The following is a 17,425-nucleotide window of genomic DNA, read 5'->3' as shown; positions in this document are numbered from 1 at the left end:
GGCTGGGAGCAGGTCACACATCTCTCCATTTATCCGCTACATCCTTAACCTTGAGGAGAAACCCACCTCCACTGTGCGGAGCAAACGGAGGGTGGGCAACCACGCTGTGCAGGGGCAGGGGCTGTGGGCAGGAGGACGCTGTGGAGCCCTGGCAGGCAGGGAGGGTTCCCTAGGGCCCAGTCCTCTTCCGCCTCCGTGGTGGGAGCCCATCGCAGGGGCCTTGGGGGGCCGGAGGGAGAAGCCCCGTTCCGCAGGCCGCCGCAGCTCCTCGGCCCGAAGGACGTACCGCTCCCCAGGCGCGCACTGGCACCGCTTCTGATGGCGGGGCCGCGGCGACCCCCGCCGGCTGTGAGGGCCGGGGCCCGCGGCAGAGGCCGGTGCTGGGCCCCGGCCCCGGCGCGGGTGCCATCGGCGCGTCGGCGGCGCTGGCTGGCAGCGGGGCCCCGGCCCCGGGCGGCGCGGCCGGGCGCGGACTACAACTCCCAGCGCTCCGCGGCGCGGCCCTCCGGCGGCGGCCGAGGAAACGAAAGCGGCTGCCCCGGGAGCCGACTTCACCTACGGGCCGCAGCATGAACGGCAGCGTGGCGGGCGGCGGCTTTTCCGAGGAGGTCATCAGCCTCACCCGCAGACCCTCAGGTAAGGCGGGGGCGGGCGCCGTACCCTCGCCGGGCCCTCGGCGCCTCCCGGGCCGGGGCAGCCGCGCCGAGGCCTGCGCAGCCCCCGGCGGGGCGGGGAGGCCGGAGTGGGAGCGCGGGGGTGGTGACCGGGGCCGGCCGGGGGGGGCCTCAGCGGGCACTGGGCCGGCGGCGGCCGGGGGGTCCCGGCGGTGAGGGCGGTGCCCGCTGCCGGGCACTGGTGCGGCAGCCCGGAGGTTCCCGGCCCCGACGGCCTCTCCTGGCGCGGCTGCCCGCGGAGATCGCCGCGGCCGATACGCTGCGCGGGGAGAGCCCGCGACCTGCGTGAGGGAGAGCTGGCTGGGCCGGGCTTTGCTGCGAGGACAGCGGCCGGGAGCTCCGGCTGCGGCGGGCCCGGGGTGAAACAACTCGGATCGGGTTTTCCCAGGAGCTGCCGTCTCTAGCGCAGCTCCTGTTGCTCTCCAGTGAGATGCCAGGTGCTCGCACTCGGTCCTGTGGGATACCCAAAGCTAGGGGGCTTTTTGGAAAACACTGGTCAGAATGACCCTGTGCTGTCGGAGATACCCTATACGGTCAGCTTCGTGTGAGTTGTTCAGGGTAGCTTTAGAAAGGGCTTCGGGGCGGTGCGCAAGAGGAGCACTGGCTGGAAGGGAAAGGGAACCGGGCAGCCTGTGGGGCATTTTTTTGGCTTTGCTTTTCCTGTCACAGCAGCATGTGCTCTCAGGGAAGCCTGCAGACGCCTGTCCACCTTCGTATTTTTACAGGATTTATAATGCTATTCAAATTACATCTCCAGAAGTGCAGCAAGTTAGCACCAAACATACGGCTCCGCAGCAAAACCCGGCTCCAAACAACTGCAGGCTCCGGGGAGGTTTTGGAGCTAGAGCTGTACTTTGGTGCGCAAGCCCTTCTCTTTAATTAAAATGAGCATGAAAGAAAGCGCGGCAGCCCTTCTGTCCGCACAACTGCTGGGTGCGGCTGCTGGCCGGCCTTGGCTCCACGGGCCCCCCAGGGACCCGCAGCACCCGCATCGTTGGCATATGTGCCATTTTCTTTTCTCGGAGCTGACGGCTGTTCCTGTGCAGGGCTGGGGTCGGTCCTGGCCCCCGTGCCAGTGATCGCAACCCAAAGGGTGAGCCCAGTGGGCAGCCTTCTGCCTCCCTACTTGCTGGAGCGGCCACTGGTCTGAAAGCTGCATAGCCCTACCTGCACAGCCACGAGCTCAGGCTAATGAAGGCATGCTTGTCAGTGAAAACTATTTGTTGAATGAAGCCAGTTCTGATGGGAAAGCTGTTTCCATACATTTGGGAACCTAAAATTTTGAGGGAGGTGGAAGGGTATGTTGAAGGTCACAGTTGAGAGGTCTTGAATGTGGCCACGGCAATTTAAATCTGATTACCTGGAACAGCATTTGTCCCATCATTAAGATGGGCTATGTATGTTTAGAGTTAGGTTTCTAACTATGTCACTTGATTTGAAGGTCCTACAGCCCCTTATGACCTTGATGCATTTACTATGTGAATTATTATTAATTTCTGTGGAAGGAACAAAGCGCTGTTATCTGTAAAGCAAGTGTAATCCCATAATCTCTTTAATCGGAGTTTTGACTGCGATTTTTTAAAATAGGGCTGATGCTAAACATATCTGGCAAGAGTTTGCTGAGGAGGTGAACGTATTTACAGTGGCAAAACTGTGTGTGTACGTCTCTCTTCTTTTTCAAATTTCCTTCTGAAGTACTAGGCTGAAATTAGGCAGAAAAAATCTGGTTTTATGGAAAAATAGATAACTTAATTGATTCAATTTGCAATATTATTCAATCTCTTTTACTAATCCTGCCAATCATGGGATTTTTTTAGTGTCTTTTTGAGGGACTTTTTGTGTTTCCGGGGGGTAAATGAGACATAGGGAGGTCTGCAGCCTCTGAGAGTGTCAGAAGTTTAGCCCAGAGCCTGCTTTTAAAACTGCCATTCCACTTCTGGTCCCTCGTAGACAAGGGATTTAATGCCATGTGCTCTCTTCTTCCCCTTGCTCCTTTTCTCCCGGTTGTGCTGTGTCTCTTTCTATGGCCGCGTGAGCTGGAAGGAGGAGAATAGCAGAGAGTTGAAGGAATGACAGGGAAGATATTTTTAGCCAGAGTGGAAATTTAAGTGCTGGAAAGGAAAGACACAATGAAAAAGCCCTGTGAATACTTAACTTGGTCTGGCATGAACTGCTGCCTCTTTTTGTCACAAAGATCTGCTCCTATCTCATGTTGCCTCTGCTGATGAAAGCTGTGACTTTTGATTATTTTTCCAATCGTGGGTGAAAACTTGCAAAATGTATACTTTTTTCATATATGTATTTTTAGGGATTTTTATATATGTGAGAGAGAATCAATGTACTCTGAAACTCTGATTCCTTCTTTCTGGCTTTTTAATAAATGTTGATTAAACCTTATACTTTCTGTAGTATTGATTCCCCCTGTTCCCAGGTTATTGGCTTCATGGCAAATAATTTTTAGGTTTGTGAATTTTTTTCTTTTTTTTTAAATTCCCATCAAAGGGTGTGTTATTGTGCACAGCTGTCACTTCTTGGAATAGATATTAGTCTAGCTGAAACATCAGTGTTTCTTCAATCTGCTGCCACTTCCATTTTATTCCTTGTTTGTCTGAAGCTGCCAGGAAGGGGAGGGGAAAAAAACGGTGTGGCAAGATTGCTGTTAATATTTCTTTACTTCCCAGCTGTAGATGCACACTTAAAATAGCATGACTCATCTTGTACATCCTTTGATCTCCTATGACTGCTTTAAAATGCTGCTTCCCAGCAGACATGAGGTGGTTTTACTTTCATTTGCAACTCTTCTTCTCAAAGTTTCTAGTCTCAACTTTGAGAGAAGGTAAGAAAGCAGGAGAAAACAAATCAGCCTGGCTGGACGTGGGGAGAATTTGCCTTCAGCCGTTCTTGACAATAGGTTTTGGATGACTGGTTTATGTCAGAAAAAAAAGTTTGATTTTTTTTCTCCATTCACTTTGATTGTATATTTGTTGTTTTTTGGTTTTTTTTTTTTTCTTTTTCCTTGACCTTTCTTTCTTTTTTCATTGCAGGCCTCTTCTTAGGGAATCTGTCCCATCCGTTGTCACATATTATTATTATTTACAGAGAAATTTAGTTGCCTGTGCAATGGGGAATGTGCTTTTGTAACGTGTGGTTTTCCAGATTTTGAATTCAATTTGTTCTTCTGGATTTTGATGAAACAAGAAGTCTTAATCTTTGACTGCACTTTAATCCAGCAGCTGGTTTCAGCTAGAGATCTGTAATCGAGGCTTACTTTAAAAAACAATATGAAACATAACAAAAATCAGAAGAGGACATCAGTTCTGGTTAATGTATGTGTATTCCTTTTTGTTTTGCTTTAAATCTGAGAGCTTTGTCTTTATTTCCTGTCATGTTTTGAATTTCTGAAACAGAACAAAGTGATTACATACAATTTGGAGTAGCTGCATCTAAGCTAATCTTATTCTTGGAGGCGAAGGATGCCAGTTCCAGCTCCTCAGATGTGGAAGGGGAGCCTTCCGAGCTCTAGGTGCCCTCGAGCTGGTAGCACAGCTCCTCTTGCCTGCTTCCTCGTCTGCAGACAGGGTCTAATGCTCCGTGCCATTCCTAACTCTGTTTCCCAGCTCATGAAACACTTGTTAGGCATGATTTCTTGTTGCCCAAAGGTAATGATTTACTATAGTCTCCTGTGAAATGCAGAATGCTTTCCTTTCCTTTCATGCTGTGCTGAAGAGGTGTATTCCTGCTGAGGGCTGAATTGGCATCTCAGAAATGATGGCGTGTCCCTCAGCGTTTGCAACACCCACCTGAAAACGGCTCATGGATGCTTTATGGAATGAAGCATCTGGGCCCTCAGGCATTCGGGGTCTCTCCTCTTCTTTCAAGATGAGTTTCATGAGGATAACTTTTCTAGACAGTGATGGTGGGAAAGAATGATGCAGATATATATGCCATGAGTTTCAATATTGTGGAGAAAACAGGACAATGTGGGAGGGTACAGTCCCCAACAACAGCAGTAATGTCTGAAGCTTTGAGCTTTTTCTCATCAGCTTTCTCTTTGGCTTACCTTAGGGCTGGGCTTCAACATTGTTGGTGGGACAGATCAGCAGTACATTTCCAATGACAGCAGCATCTATGTCAGCCGGATCAAAAAGGATGGGGCGGCTTACCTTGATGGCCGATTACAAGAAGGAGATAAAATTTTAGCGGTAAGCCCTTTCTTCTGTCGCCCCCTGTGTTCTTGAAGTGCTGTGATCAGCGATGTGATATGAGATGCAGGTTTGCCATTGCAGTGCCCAGAGAGGAAGGTTGTGACGAATGCAGCTAGATGATGCTGAGGAAACTCCATGGAAGGAGCTATCTTGGGGGTCTGGGGACAGATTTGAGCACCAGGGAGATGAGTGCCTCTACACATGGGCCCATCTCTTCTGCTTCTTGACTTGTCTCAGAAGCACTCCTTGGTGCTGCGTTTGTATTTCCTCTGTGACTTGCTCCCTGAGGTTTTAGAATCCATCAGACTTTCTGTTGCCCACAATGGATTGTCATTTACACACATGTACGTAAAGGAATCAGCCTCCCACCTCTAAGTTTCCATTTTTTGACTGGTAGTCAGCGATTACTGATCCTTGTGCTCAAGCAGATTTTTAGGCTATAAAACTTCTAGGCCATAAAACTATTCATTGCAGCTCATCAGGAATAACACAGGCCGCTTCTCCTTTCAGAAAAATGTTTTAAAGTGACTGAGGTTCAGTTCCCCTGGTTCTTCAGATAGTTGGCAGTCATGTAAGACAATATACTTTACAAAGTGATGAGTGAAGAAGTAGCTTCTCCTAGTGTGATACACGATCTTTTAATACTCCTTTATTTTATACTTGCTTATTATGTTCCACGTGTAATCTTTTTAGCCTCTATAGAGTGCCTTGCCCTAGTTGGAGCCTATTATTGACCCAGAAAATGATGTTAAGTTAAATGGAGAATACTATCCTATCTTATCTTGACAGTTTGAAATTTATGTACTTGTGTTTGGGGAGTCTAAATATCAAGAGAAGGGAAGCACTGGATATGATCTCAGGGAATACAATTAGGGGCAATGGGGATGAAAAAGAAAAATTAGGGTGAATATTATCAGTTAGTGAATGAAATCAAGCAGGTTATAAGAACTTCTGCCATGAGATATTATTTTAAATTCAGAAAAATCCTAATACTTTTAAGTGGATGCCAGTATGTATGTGAGTCTTGTCTTGTTTTGTTTTGTTACATCAATATGCTTTTAAATGTATGTTTACAACACTTTCAGACAGAAGGGTTTCAAAGGTAGACCAGTAGAGGGAACAATGTGGGAAAGAGACTCATAATAATAATTTTGCTGTAGCTGCTCTTTTATTTTCATTAGCTGTCAGAATTACACCTTTGATTTGTTTCCAGTAAAGCAACAGCATAAGAAGCTGCTTTTGACACAACTGTCTTCTTATATTCAGATTTTGCTTCTAGGTAGTTTTTTTCAGTACCTCTGTGTTTTGGCTTGGAGTTTCTCGTGTTCTCTCTCAACATATAAAAATACATCTGTAATATGGATGGATGAATATGGATCTTGCTGATTATAGTATCATGCCCCAAATGCAGAATTTTGTGAAAGAGGAGGATTTTTATCTCCTATCCTTCCTATGTTAGCCTGCATCATTAAAAATTGGCTTTTTGCCCTTCAGCAACTGGTTCTTCTTTTCCTTTTTTGTTAGGTCAATGGCAGAGACTTGAAGGATTTGCGGCACAAAGATGCTGTGGAACTGTTCAGGAATGCAGGCTATGACGTGTCTCTGAAAATTCAGCGCCGGGTATGTTTTACCTGTTTCTTAGGGTTATTTCTGGCTCAGTTGAGCCTGGTTTCTATGATTGATAGCTCTCTATTTCATGAGGCAGAAAAATAGCATGTCCAGGTGCTCTGTGTGAATGATGCATATAAAGATTTTGTTTGAACTATGGCCTTCTCTAGTTGACCACGGCTGTGGTCATCCACGCATTACTTGTTTGTAACAGTATCAGTGAAGAGGTGAGTTTGGAGAAGTCCCCAGTTCTTTGTTTTGCTGGGGTATGGTGTGTTTTCTGACAGATCTCTTTTCTCAGAGGCAAAGGCGTGTCTGTGAAGACAGAATCTCAAGTTCTCCAGTTTTGTTTGAGAGGCCAAAATCTTACTGGAGACAAAACTCTCCCGTTGTTTCAGAAGTCGTCACTCATGTTAGCGTTGAGGTGTACGCGCAGCCCAGCACAAAGGAACAAATGTGGGCTGCTATAGTTTAAATATACTGGCACCGTTTTGGATATAGAAAGAGAGGAATCCTTAATCCACTGTTGTAATTTGAACATCCTTGGCTAGCATTGAAGTTCACAAAGAAAATACTGATCAGCCTGAAGCTGGTGGGGAGAGGTGGGTTGAGGCCCCTTTTCTACGCCCTTAATAAAAGGAGTAAATCTTCTGGACCAGTGTACAGGGCAGGTAAGAAAAACAGAGCGAATTAGTGACGGCCTTTTCCTGGTAAAGACACCAGGAAATGGCGTGGTGGGAAGTGCATCAAGGGATGACTGGGTACGTGCGTGTCACTGCTTCTGCTGTATGAGACGTACCCTGCTCCAGCTGTTAACGGTCCTAATTTACAGAGTGGCAGAGAAACATGAGGGTGCCTGGTAGTGACTGAGTACCCTGCAGTAAAGCTCAGTCCATCCAAAGCCGTTCTAACCCTCCCATGTGTGCAGTGTACAGGTACCTGGGGAAATCATCTTGCACATCCTTACAGAACCAGCTGGTCCTGACGCAGAACAGGGGGCTCTCCTGTGATGGGCTCTGACACAAATGCTTTTTTTTCCTTGCAGTTGCAGCCACAGAATGGCCCTGTGGGTCATCAAGGCGATGGAGAATCAGGTGGGCTTCCTCTAGCAGCCATTCTTGTGCCAGGCCTGGCGCTTGCTGCGGCAGCAGTCTGGATCTTGCTGAGGTATCGACAGCGGATGTGAAGAGTTCACGTTTTGGATATCACTGCATATTTTACACAGCTATGATGTAATTTAAAGATAGAGAATCAACGATCTTGTCACAGACTGATGTCAAAAAGGATCATTGCCTATCATAAAGCTGCTGCTGATGTTCTTTATATATTGATTTTGTTGCAGAGTGGATGGAAGCAGAGAGGAAAAGAGGAAGGGAGATGACTGTGTTCATGTATAGAGTGGGATAGCTCAGTTTTTGACTAATCTGAGGAGGTTTTGCCATCCCCCTCTATTTTGCACCATGAACTTTCAAACACACTCATCTATTCCGTGTTTTAAATGTGACTTTTGGTTAAAGGGCGTGGGGGTTGGGGTGGTTTTAAATGAAAAACATTTACTAGAGGCTTTGCCTTGTTCCCACTGAATTTTTCTTGAAACTAATGATCCCTGTCTGAACCATCAATAAAGAGAAACAATGTAGAGGGTATATTTTTTTCCATTGAATTTTTGGTGGTTGTTGCTAAATAAATGCCTTAAGAAAAATGTATAAAATCTAACCTGTGGTTTCACAGGTAAAATCATCAGTGTAGCTGCTGATTTAACAGTAATATGCAGTATTGGTGAGGTATTGTACCAGTTCTGGAAAGAGAGAAGACAGTCTGCTGCTAGAAAAAGACTTGCATTGTCAGAATGACTGCTCGTTCTTGGGTCAGAGTTGTAAGAGAAAGCTTTCACAAAATGCTAGCATACTGGAGAGAGACAGGCAGACAATTCAATCACAAGGATAAGCAGTGGCAAGAGATTTGGGCATGCTGAAGCTGCAGAAGAGTCTTTGAATTAGTAATGAAGCAATAGTCCCTCCATCCGTCAAGTGGCTTGAAGTCTGCATCTCTCAGGTTAAAAATTCTGTTTCGGGGATTATTTTTTGCGTGGGGAATACTTTATCTAAAGTTTTCTGAAGCAGCTAACTTGCTTTCTGCAGTCAGAAAATCTTATGACAATGGAAAGGGGGAAGCCAAGAGCAGGCTGGGATCATCCTGGCTATTGCTTGTTTGTGAAGGCTGATGTGATGTTGAGGAGATAGACTGGCAGGTATAAGCCAGGCTAAGGCTTAGCGAGTAAAACCAAAGGGAGAGACCCTTGCTCTGGAAAGCGTGTTGCTGAATTTACCTGCAGGGTCTCGTCTCCTCACTGTGATTTCAATGCTTTTAAATGCCCCAGCTGACATGAGCTCTGCGGGGTAAGAACTGTTTCTCTTCTCTCCAAGAAATCAATGTGTTTTGTTGTTTTTGTAAAAGAAAAGCAAAATGCATGGTCTGGTCTGTATGATGCCAAAAAAAAAATCACATATGCAATATATGTATTCAAAGAAAGAAAAACTGGTGTCTCGGTGCTTTACTTATCTCTGTTCTTTATTATTCTAGCAGGACATTGCTGATGTTATTTGGAATTGTTGTGTGTTTGCTCAGGGCTGTATTCCTGCCGTCTGCTGGAGATAGAAATTGTATGCTGTTATATATGACATTTCTAAATCACCATGGAGTTTCAGAGCACTTAGACCACCTGAAATCTTGCTTTGGCCTACAAACTGCTCTAGTGTAAGGGGAAGACGAAGCAGGGGGAATTTTGCTCAATGTTCTTAGGGGACTTGGGGAACAGATGAGGTTTGGTGAACGTATATTGGTGTTGGATGGCCTGGGCCGATGCATGCAGTGACTTGCCTTGGCCTGCAAACCAGTTATGCCTGATAGCATAAGTGCTGCTGTTCAGACCGATCTTTGGAGATGCAGCATGACCCAGCTTGCTTGTCTGTAACCTGCTCTGAATATTAGGCTGTGGTGTCCACGTGGAGTACACGTGTGTATTAAGATGGATGATTAGAACTTGATGCTGTTGTATCCCAGCCATCGGAATAAAGATGCAGACAGTAAGAAAAAGGTCTGTCTGGGACAAACCTCTTGTTAGCCCTTGGCTGAGTTGAGTTTCTGTGAGAGGGAGTATGTGGAACAGGCTAGGAGGATGAGGATTTGCAGAAGGGAGTGGTTAGTTTTACTCATTTCCCATGGAAGTAAGCAGAGAAAGCAAAGCCTTTGGGTTTTTTTGTATTTTTTTTTACCTTTCAGCTTTGGGACTTTGATACTGTTCAGACATGATTGCCATCCATGTTGCAGGCAGTTTATTATGGGGGGAAGGTTACATCAAATGCCCAGATAATTGATGTGGCTTACTGAGCAACAAAGGGCCCTTCTGGTGCATACTGTTCCTTTGGATTTCTTTTCACGATTACTGAATAATTTTAATACCACCATGTTAACTCAGTGGCTTTGCCAGAAGTCTGAATAGTAGTTTTTACTCAGAATTTAAACTATCCAGTCTAACCCTCAGGAACACCTTTCTGTGTCTGCTGCCTTCAAACGAGTGTCTGAGGAGTACCAAACAATCCCTTTTCCAGTTCCCAGCCACCTCTTGTAACATTTATTGACAAAATCCTTGTGGAAAATACACCTCAACCCCAAACTCTCCTGTGAGCTATCACTCATATTACTTCCTCTCAGCAGCTGGACTGTCTCACCTAAACTTTGTGTGTTTTCCAAAGTCGTTTCCACCACATGGTTTCTGTAGCCTTGAGTTTCATCTTTACACTGAATGCTATATATACATTTTCTGTCATTGCGGAAGAAGTGAGTTAAAAAAAAAAATCTAATGAGGACAGCTTGTAAATGCAAGTGATCAGAAAGAGTTTTTGCGTTTGTTACAACTTAAATCTCTGGGGTTTGAAAAAAAGATAAGTTGAAATCTTGAAGACAAACATAAAAAGCATCCTAACTGTAATTCATAAGTTTGTTTTTTTAAGAACTCATTTGCCATTAATACTGAGGGCAGCTGAAACTCTTAAATCCCCACGCTTCTCTCCCATTCTCATCTGTTCCCTCAACCTTATTGTGACCTTACTGACCTGCTGGAGCCTTGATTTTCATATCCATGGTTTAAAGACAAACCCATCTAGTTTGACTTCCTGTATATTCTAGGCATTTGTGTCTCACCGAGCCTCCTGAATTGTATCTGCTAATAATATGTATTTGACTTAGGCATAACAGTGAGAAAGAGCAGCCAGACTTGATCTGAAGATAGGAAGATGCACTACCTCTGGCACTTTTTAATTAAAACAAACTAGAAAGGAGGGTGTGGGAGGGAAAGGTACCTTTGCTTTCAGTTTGCCTTTAGGTTCCAATGACTGGTTTGTTAGGTTGTTCTGTGCTAGATTAAAGAGGCCTCTAATAACTGATAGTCCCTGCCTGTGAGGGGATTTGTGTGTTGTAATTGCCTTACCTCTGATGTTATTTTTAAGAAATGAAGCCAACTGAGCCCTTTCAGATTCTCAGGGTAAGATACTTTCTCTCTTGGGGTGGTTTCTGTGGCTTCCTGTGCCCTTTCCAGTGTTTCTGTATTGCTTTGTAAAATGCAGACACCCCAACCATGTGCAGTCTCACTATTGAGCATACCAATGCCATATACTAGAAGTTTTCCATATCGTTTTTATCTGCAAACCCTTAATGTTTTTTTGGTGAAGGTGCAGACACCTGCAAAGCAAATTTAAGCCAACACCTAAGAGCTGGCTTTTCTTCAATAACTTTTACGAATCTCTTAGAAGTGGTATACAGCTTTTCCCCTCTTCATTTGCTTTCTCAAGTGCCCAAAGGAACCTGTAAACTACAGAATGGCCACCATTGCCACATGAGAGGTAAATTCTCTTAATTCCAGTTCGTAGATCAAAAAAGCAATCCCTTTTGGTCATAGTGTGACACTAGAAAGGAGTGTTAAGTGCCTGTAAGTTTTTACTTCTGAATCCTCGTCCATACCCAAATGTGACCTGAATGGTATGGGTGAAGGTGTCTGACTTTGCCTTTTGCTGAATGACTGCATCTCCTGTTCGAATTGGCTGCATGCACTGACGGGCCCAGATTCCTCTCTCTCTGCCTTGTCTGCTGTATTATTTACCAGTCCACTATCTTTAGCAGTACCGGTTTTGTCTTCTGCCAGATCATTGGTGAAAATACTGAATGGAGTTTGGCACAGAGGCAACTTCCCCCCATGGTTATGAATTTTCAGTAACTGTTGGTATCTCCTGGTTATTGGATTCTTCGTTTAATGGATTCATTTTGATGGTGTATAGCATTGATTTTTTTAAAAATACCTGGATCAGCATGTTGCATGGTACTAAGTAGATTACATCTGAATGGCCAGTAAACTTCATCTGTTTTCTTGCTGGCAGAAGCTGATACAAGGGTAATAATCAGGTCAGGTGAGCTTTATGAGCCAGTTTCCCTCCCCTCCTCTTTCCTAATTTACTGATGTGGGTTTTACCTCTGGAAGTTGGTTTCTTCTACTCAGGTTGAAGGAAAGAGCAGGTAACTTACTGATGGGACTGTGCCCCCAGGCTGGGGGCTCAAGGGAAGGGTTACGTGGAGAAGTCTGAAGGATGGCCTTAACTATACCCTTGTCGTCATGACTAGCTTTAGGCAGACTCATGCCGCATCCGTGCTGCCATGCTTGGTACGTGTCCTCTCTGGAGCTCTGCTCTGTCTCTCCCCACGTGCAGCTGAGGGGGACTCTGGGCCTTTCAAAGCTTCCTTGAAGAAGGATCCATGTACGATGAGAACGTACACTGTTTTAAATGAAGAGCAATGTTATGCAGACTCAAAATGGCTTTCCTTGTCAAATTTGAAAGCTTTTGTCCTTGCTGCTGCAGCTGTAACTGATCGCAGGCTAACTTCACCATAGCGCAAGCTGCATATCTCCTACCTGGCTGCCAAAACCAACTTTCCTTGGCTGGCACTTTTAGTAAAGAAGAGTAACTGTGCTAAGTATGCAGGGTAATTATTCAAAGTGGCGTGTGAATGATGGAGATCATTCACCAAGCTTTCATGCTTGTGTTTGTGTTCAAGTCTTCCAGCCATGTTTCCCTTTGGTAAAGTTCTCTTCCCTCTCTTCACCACCTCTCAGCAGCCTAGCATTTGTGCCTGGCTTGCATTTTGTGACATGACACAAAAGCAATTTTCATAGAAAAATTGCTGCTTTTGCTCTGTGTCAGCAGATACTGATATTTGTTAATTCAACTGTGTCCCCTTCATTGCTCTGAACTAGCTATTGGACTTGGTGTTACTTGTTCCTTTGCTTTTCTCCTCCCTTTGGAAATGAATGTTGGCAGTTAGTTCTGTGGCTGCCCTCGTTCTGGCTGGTTTGTCAGGTGTTGGAGGACAGATCAGCAGCACGAGCTGTGGTCTCCTCTGAGGTAGTGGAGGCTGTACAGTTAGAGCAGGAGGAGGCTCTGACCGGCTCTAAACTGAGCCCAAAGAAGCCCTAAGAGCTTCACACTGTGATTATGTGGACGCTAGGAGCTCTTGCGGAGTATCAATATTTTAAGCAGGATGGTCCAGTCTTTACAGCAATAAGGGCTGGATTCCAGTTTTGGGAATGCCTCTGAAGACCTGTGTTGATGTTGTGACACCTCCCAGCTCCAGGCCTGCCCTTTTTGCCCTTACGATGTGTCTGTCTCACCTTCCCAAGTTCCTGATCGGAGTGGTGCTGGGAGAGAAGATGTTTCTAGTGGTTAGAGCGTGGCATTCCACATTAGACCTGTACCCCATCTCCTGCTGTGGGTTCGATGGGCAGGATAGGCAGATCTTAAGGCTCACCAGCCAGATGACTACGTATCTGCTACTTGGGAAAGTGCAGCAGAAGGGTAGTTTATGCTAAGCATGTCATTCTTCTGCTCGGACAGAGTATCGCCAGAGAAAGAAGAGAAAACAGAGAAAGTTTAGCGAAGGCAAGCAGAGTTTTGGAAAGACAGCTGTACTTGTGCTGGAGAGCAGAGTTGTCTATATATCTGTGGCTAACAACATCTCTGGGAAAAGTTTTTGGAAAAGACTTAGAGTGGATGAGAAAAGAAAGGCTGAAGAAAAGCTGTTTGGTTTTATTCATAGTGAGTGTGCGAGGCAAGCGTGCTCCTAAAGAAAAGGAAATGAGATTTAGAGGAAATGACGGCTGACCCTGGTTCAGGAGGACTGCTTGGGCTGGGGGAGGCGGGGGGAAGCCGGGGAGCATGGCTGGGGCTGGCTGATTTAAACACAGTGTTGTCTGGGAATGGAGAATTAGCAGTGTACAGTGTAAGTCATGCTGTTTTTCCATCTTTCACACAGCCACCTGCTTCAGCTTCTTTAGTCTAACTAGTAATAAGCACTTGATGAACCATTAGAGCTACTCTGGATGTTAATAACATGCATGCAAATAGACTAGAAGCTCTGTTTCCCTGAATCACTTAAAATTTAGAGTTCATAGATAGTTTTCAAGGTAGATTGCTGACATTAATTGAAGGACATCAAGCTGTTAAATGGGAAATAGTCTAAGTGAGATAGTTCTGTGGTTATTTAACATTCATTAGTGCAGGAAAATGCTTAGGTTCTTAAAGGTGTTTTTTAAATCTAGAATGATTGATATACTAGCAATCTGGTGTTAAAAGTTGTTAGCATGGGGATTCCCAGGTGGAACTGGAGACTGTATGAAATAAATTACTTGCTTAACTGGTGAAACATTTGCTGTCGGACTGAAGTGCATAGGCTGTATGGGAGTCCAAATGCAACACATGAAATAGTGGGTTCACAGTTACCCAAACAGCCTTTTGCATTCATTGCTCCTCAGCATGTTTTAGTAGACTTCTAAACCACTGAAACAATAAAACATGGAAGGAAAGGGGATAAAAGAATTGTAATATTTAGGGCTTCTTTCACTTCCTTCTTTCTAAATATAGCAAGTATAGTACAAAGTTTGGGAATATAGTTCAGAAATTTGATTTTAAAAGGTGAGTAGTAATCCATGATTATGTGGATTTTTTTCTTCTTTCATTGTGTAAATAATACTCTTCAGAAGGGTTTCTAGTGAATTTAGAGAAGGCTTTATGCAGCTCTGCTTATGCTCCGCCTCAGACTGTTGTCAGCTGATGCACAAGAAGGCATGCTGGTCATGCACTCTAATGGCAAAGATAATACCTTTGGCTGTAAAGTGCTCTTATACATGGGAAGTTTTCATGTCTTCTTGGCTTTGCCGTGTTGGGATTGCGTGGGAAGGGAGCAGAAATCAGGTAGGAAGTAAGGCCAGAAAAGGCGCAGAGGTCTTGCAGAAGCAGGGTGGGTATCAGTGGGACACATGGCAGAGATGCGGTCTGCCTGGCATAGCAGTCCTCCTCCGCGCTGGGAGCTTCCCTGCAGAAAGCAAGCCCTTCGGCCCCTTCATCCAGGTCCCTGCAGCAGTGTGGGGCTTCCGAGTCCCAGCTGAGCTGTCATATGCCACGTGGCTGAATTGCAGCAAGAGTGCTGCAAAAAGCCGGTTTGTCTGCCAGCCCAGCACTTCAAGATCACAGTTCTGCAAAGAAATTTCAGTCTTAAGTCCTTTCTTTTAAATTGCCTGAATTTTTTCCCTAGCAGTGGTACCAGCTTTGCCAGTTAACTATAAACCACTGAGGAAGTATTGCATAGACATTGTGAAGAATCTGATTAAACTGTTAACTTTCTTCTAGTGGTATTTAAAAGGGAGTGTTTGAATCTGTGCCGAAATTATACAGCACAGTGGTTTATGGGCTCCACTGCATTTCGCTCAGAGGTTGAAACAGGACTTCAGATGTTCTCGTGTGAACATTTAGACACTCTGGGATGAGGAGCAAAAAGCCTTCCCATTCCATATTCAAGTTCTCCCTGCTTGGCAAGCTTTAATTAATCTCTCCTTGAACTGCTGGTATGTCCCATTTTGGCTACTGAATTTGTTTGTATTGTATAAATACTTATAAAAATCCTAAATGGAGGATGTAAGAGCAATGATCAGCTGAATGAGAACACGTGGTTCTGAGGCTGTGGTATGAAGCTGGAAAATAAAATCAAACACAATTCAGCACACGGACTTCTGTGGCTGTGGTTAAAAAAAAAAAAAAAAAAACATAGTCAAAATGCTGCTTCAGGGAAACCCCTGTACTCTGCTACTGCTGTCTCTAAGTGCTATTTTAAATGCTGGTATCAGAACATGTATGGTGGCGTTCAAGGTGAACACTGCAGTACGGAGATATGGGCTGGATGTGAAAGGCACTGATTATAAAAGATTGGCTGGAGAGGGAGAAGGGTTTGGATAACCTCGAGGACTCAACAGTTGTTGCTGAAGGAGGAGGTTTGGGCCACCTTGTGGCACTGTTTGCTGTGCCTCGGTCAATGTCTCCTGAATATCTGTGCTGATTCTTTGAGAAGCAGGCCCTACTTTCCCGAAATGCAGGCTTATTTTTTGCATAAAGCCAACATGCCCTTGATTTGAAAGTGGTTAAAGTTAAAGGGATTTGCTTTCAGCGGCTTCAACTGACTGAAATAGGTTCTGACAGTTGTGATATTTAACATTTTAGAGGTGAGTTTGTAGGCTGCCCTTTAATAGGGGCAACGATTTATGATTCAGAGCTTAACAACAGGGGACACAGAGGATGACCGTCTTGCATCGAGAAAAGAAAAGCAATGTTAGGCCAGTGTTCCCGCCACGCTTCTCCTGGCAGTGGGGGCAGGTGGGAGGAGAAGGAGGATGGCAGAGAGTTGTCTCTCTTGCTTGTCAAATGCTGATCTATTTTAAGAGCACCAAACTGGAAACTGTTCTCTGAAACTTTGCTTTGCTATGGCCTTCTAGTGACTTTTTCAATGCCTGAAATATACTGCTTTTTTGCTGGGCCATCAGCAAAACATACGTGACCTTTCTCCACCTAATTCTGAAGGTTTTCTGCTTGTCAGGAGCCCCTCCATGCACTGGAAGGGCACAAGAACTTTTTCAAGCCTGAAATGGAAACCACAAACTTGAGACTAAATAGAGGCTGATGCATCTTCTCTGAATTTAACTTTATTATGTTAATCAGATAGACAACTTGACAGAGAAAATTGTTTTTTCCCTGTGGAGAAGAGATCTCTATTTGCCCTTACTGAAGGGCAGAGAGGTAATTGCCACCTGTGGGACAGGGATGGGTTAGCAGGAGGGAAATCCCAGCGTGCCTCAAAGCTGTCCTCTTGAGATTCTGATTCAGAGATTAATTCCAATCGCTTGACTTGCCTTTTAAAGGTATTCTGTGCATCTCCCGTATGGCTTAAATCTAAGGTGTTGAAAGTAGGATGCTTGTTTTGTGAAACCACCGGTAATGGCGTATTTCTGTTATTTAACAATTGCCCTGGTAAATTCTTTCCGACTGCATAGTATTTGTGTGGTTTAGCCCCCATACTTTTCATGACGGCACTTGATATACTTTCTCTATCATCTGAACACATTTTTAAGTGTGTAGTAGAGCAGGGATAAAAAAAATGAAGTAATACTGCATATACACAGAAATGACCCATCTATACAATCACTGCCTGTTGAAGATACAATCACTGAGCATTAGTGATTCATTAGCAATTCTCAGTTCATTGGTTCCCAAGATGGCAATATCAAATCAGCGCAGTGTTCTTGGTTATGATCAGTGGCTCATCTAAATACCTGTGTTGATGGTTGTTGTTTTAAGGGGAAGGGTCAGACAAATATTCCTGCAAGTTGGGAAGCATGAATGCTAAGAAGAATGTGGAGCAAGGAAAATGAGGGATTAATGCAAATGACATGTTGTCACAGATGGTGAAAGAGATGAGTCAGACTGGGGTGTGCTAATAGCTGTTATTGATGAAGGAACTCTTTCTCAAACAGTTGTTAGTATGGTTTAAGCTTATCATTTGGGGACC

General features: G+C 44.9%; 1 protein-coding gene across 3 annotated transcripts in view; it reads left to right on the top strand.

Annotated features, from left to right (window-relative positions):
* The first annotated feature begins 525 nt into the window (after positions 1-525).
* Positions 526-17,425, top strand: part of LOC309593094 (synaptojanin-2-binding protein-like) — a 39,104-nt gene continuing 22,204 nt past the window's right edge. The window contains exons 1-4 of one of the 3 annotated variants that reach the window (XR_014228719.1): positions 526-636; positions 4,740-4,876; positions 6,404-6,499; positions 7,533-7,654. Coding sequence is in view for 2 of the 3 variants with exons in the window: in XM_082317223.1 (XP_082173349.1) it covers positions 570-636; positions 4,740-4,876; positions 6,404-6,499; positions 7,533-7,673 (441 nt within the window). In the remaining variant the exon portion in view is untranslated. Of the gene's footprint in view, positions 637-888; positions 1,112-4,739; positions 4,877-6,403; positions 6,500-7,532; positions 8,973-17,425 lie in introns of those variants that run through there. The other 2 variants (XM_082317223.1, XM_082317224.1) reach the window with 2 other exon arrangements.

This window comes from Platalea leucorodia (assembly GCF_965183815.1).
Source record: "Platalea leucorodia genome assembly, chromosome: 7".
Classification (NCBI taxonomy): domain Eukaryota; kingdom Metazoa; phylum Chordata; class Aves; order Pelecaniformes; family Threskiornithidae; genus Platalea; species Platalea leucorodia.
Note: the sequence above shows the minus strand (reverse complement) of the source record. Positions and strands in the feature narration are given on the sequence as shown.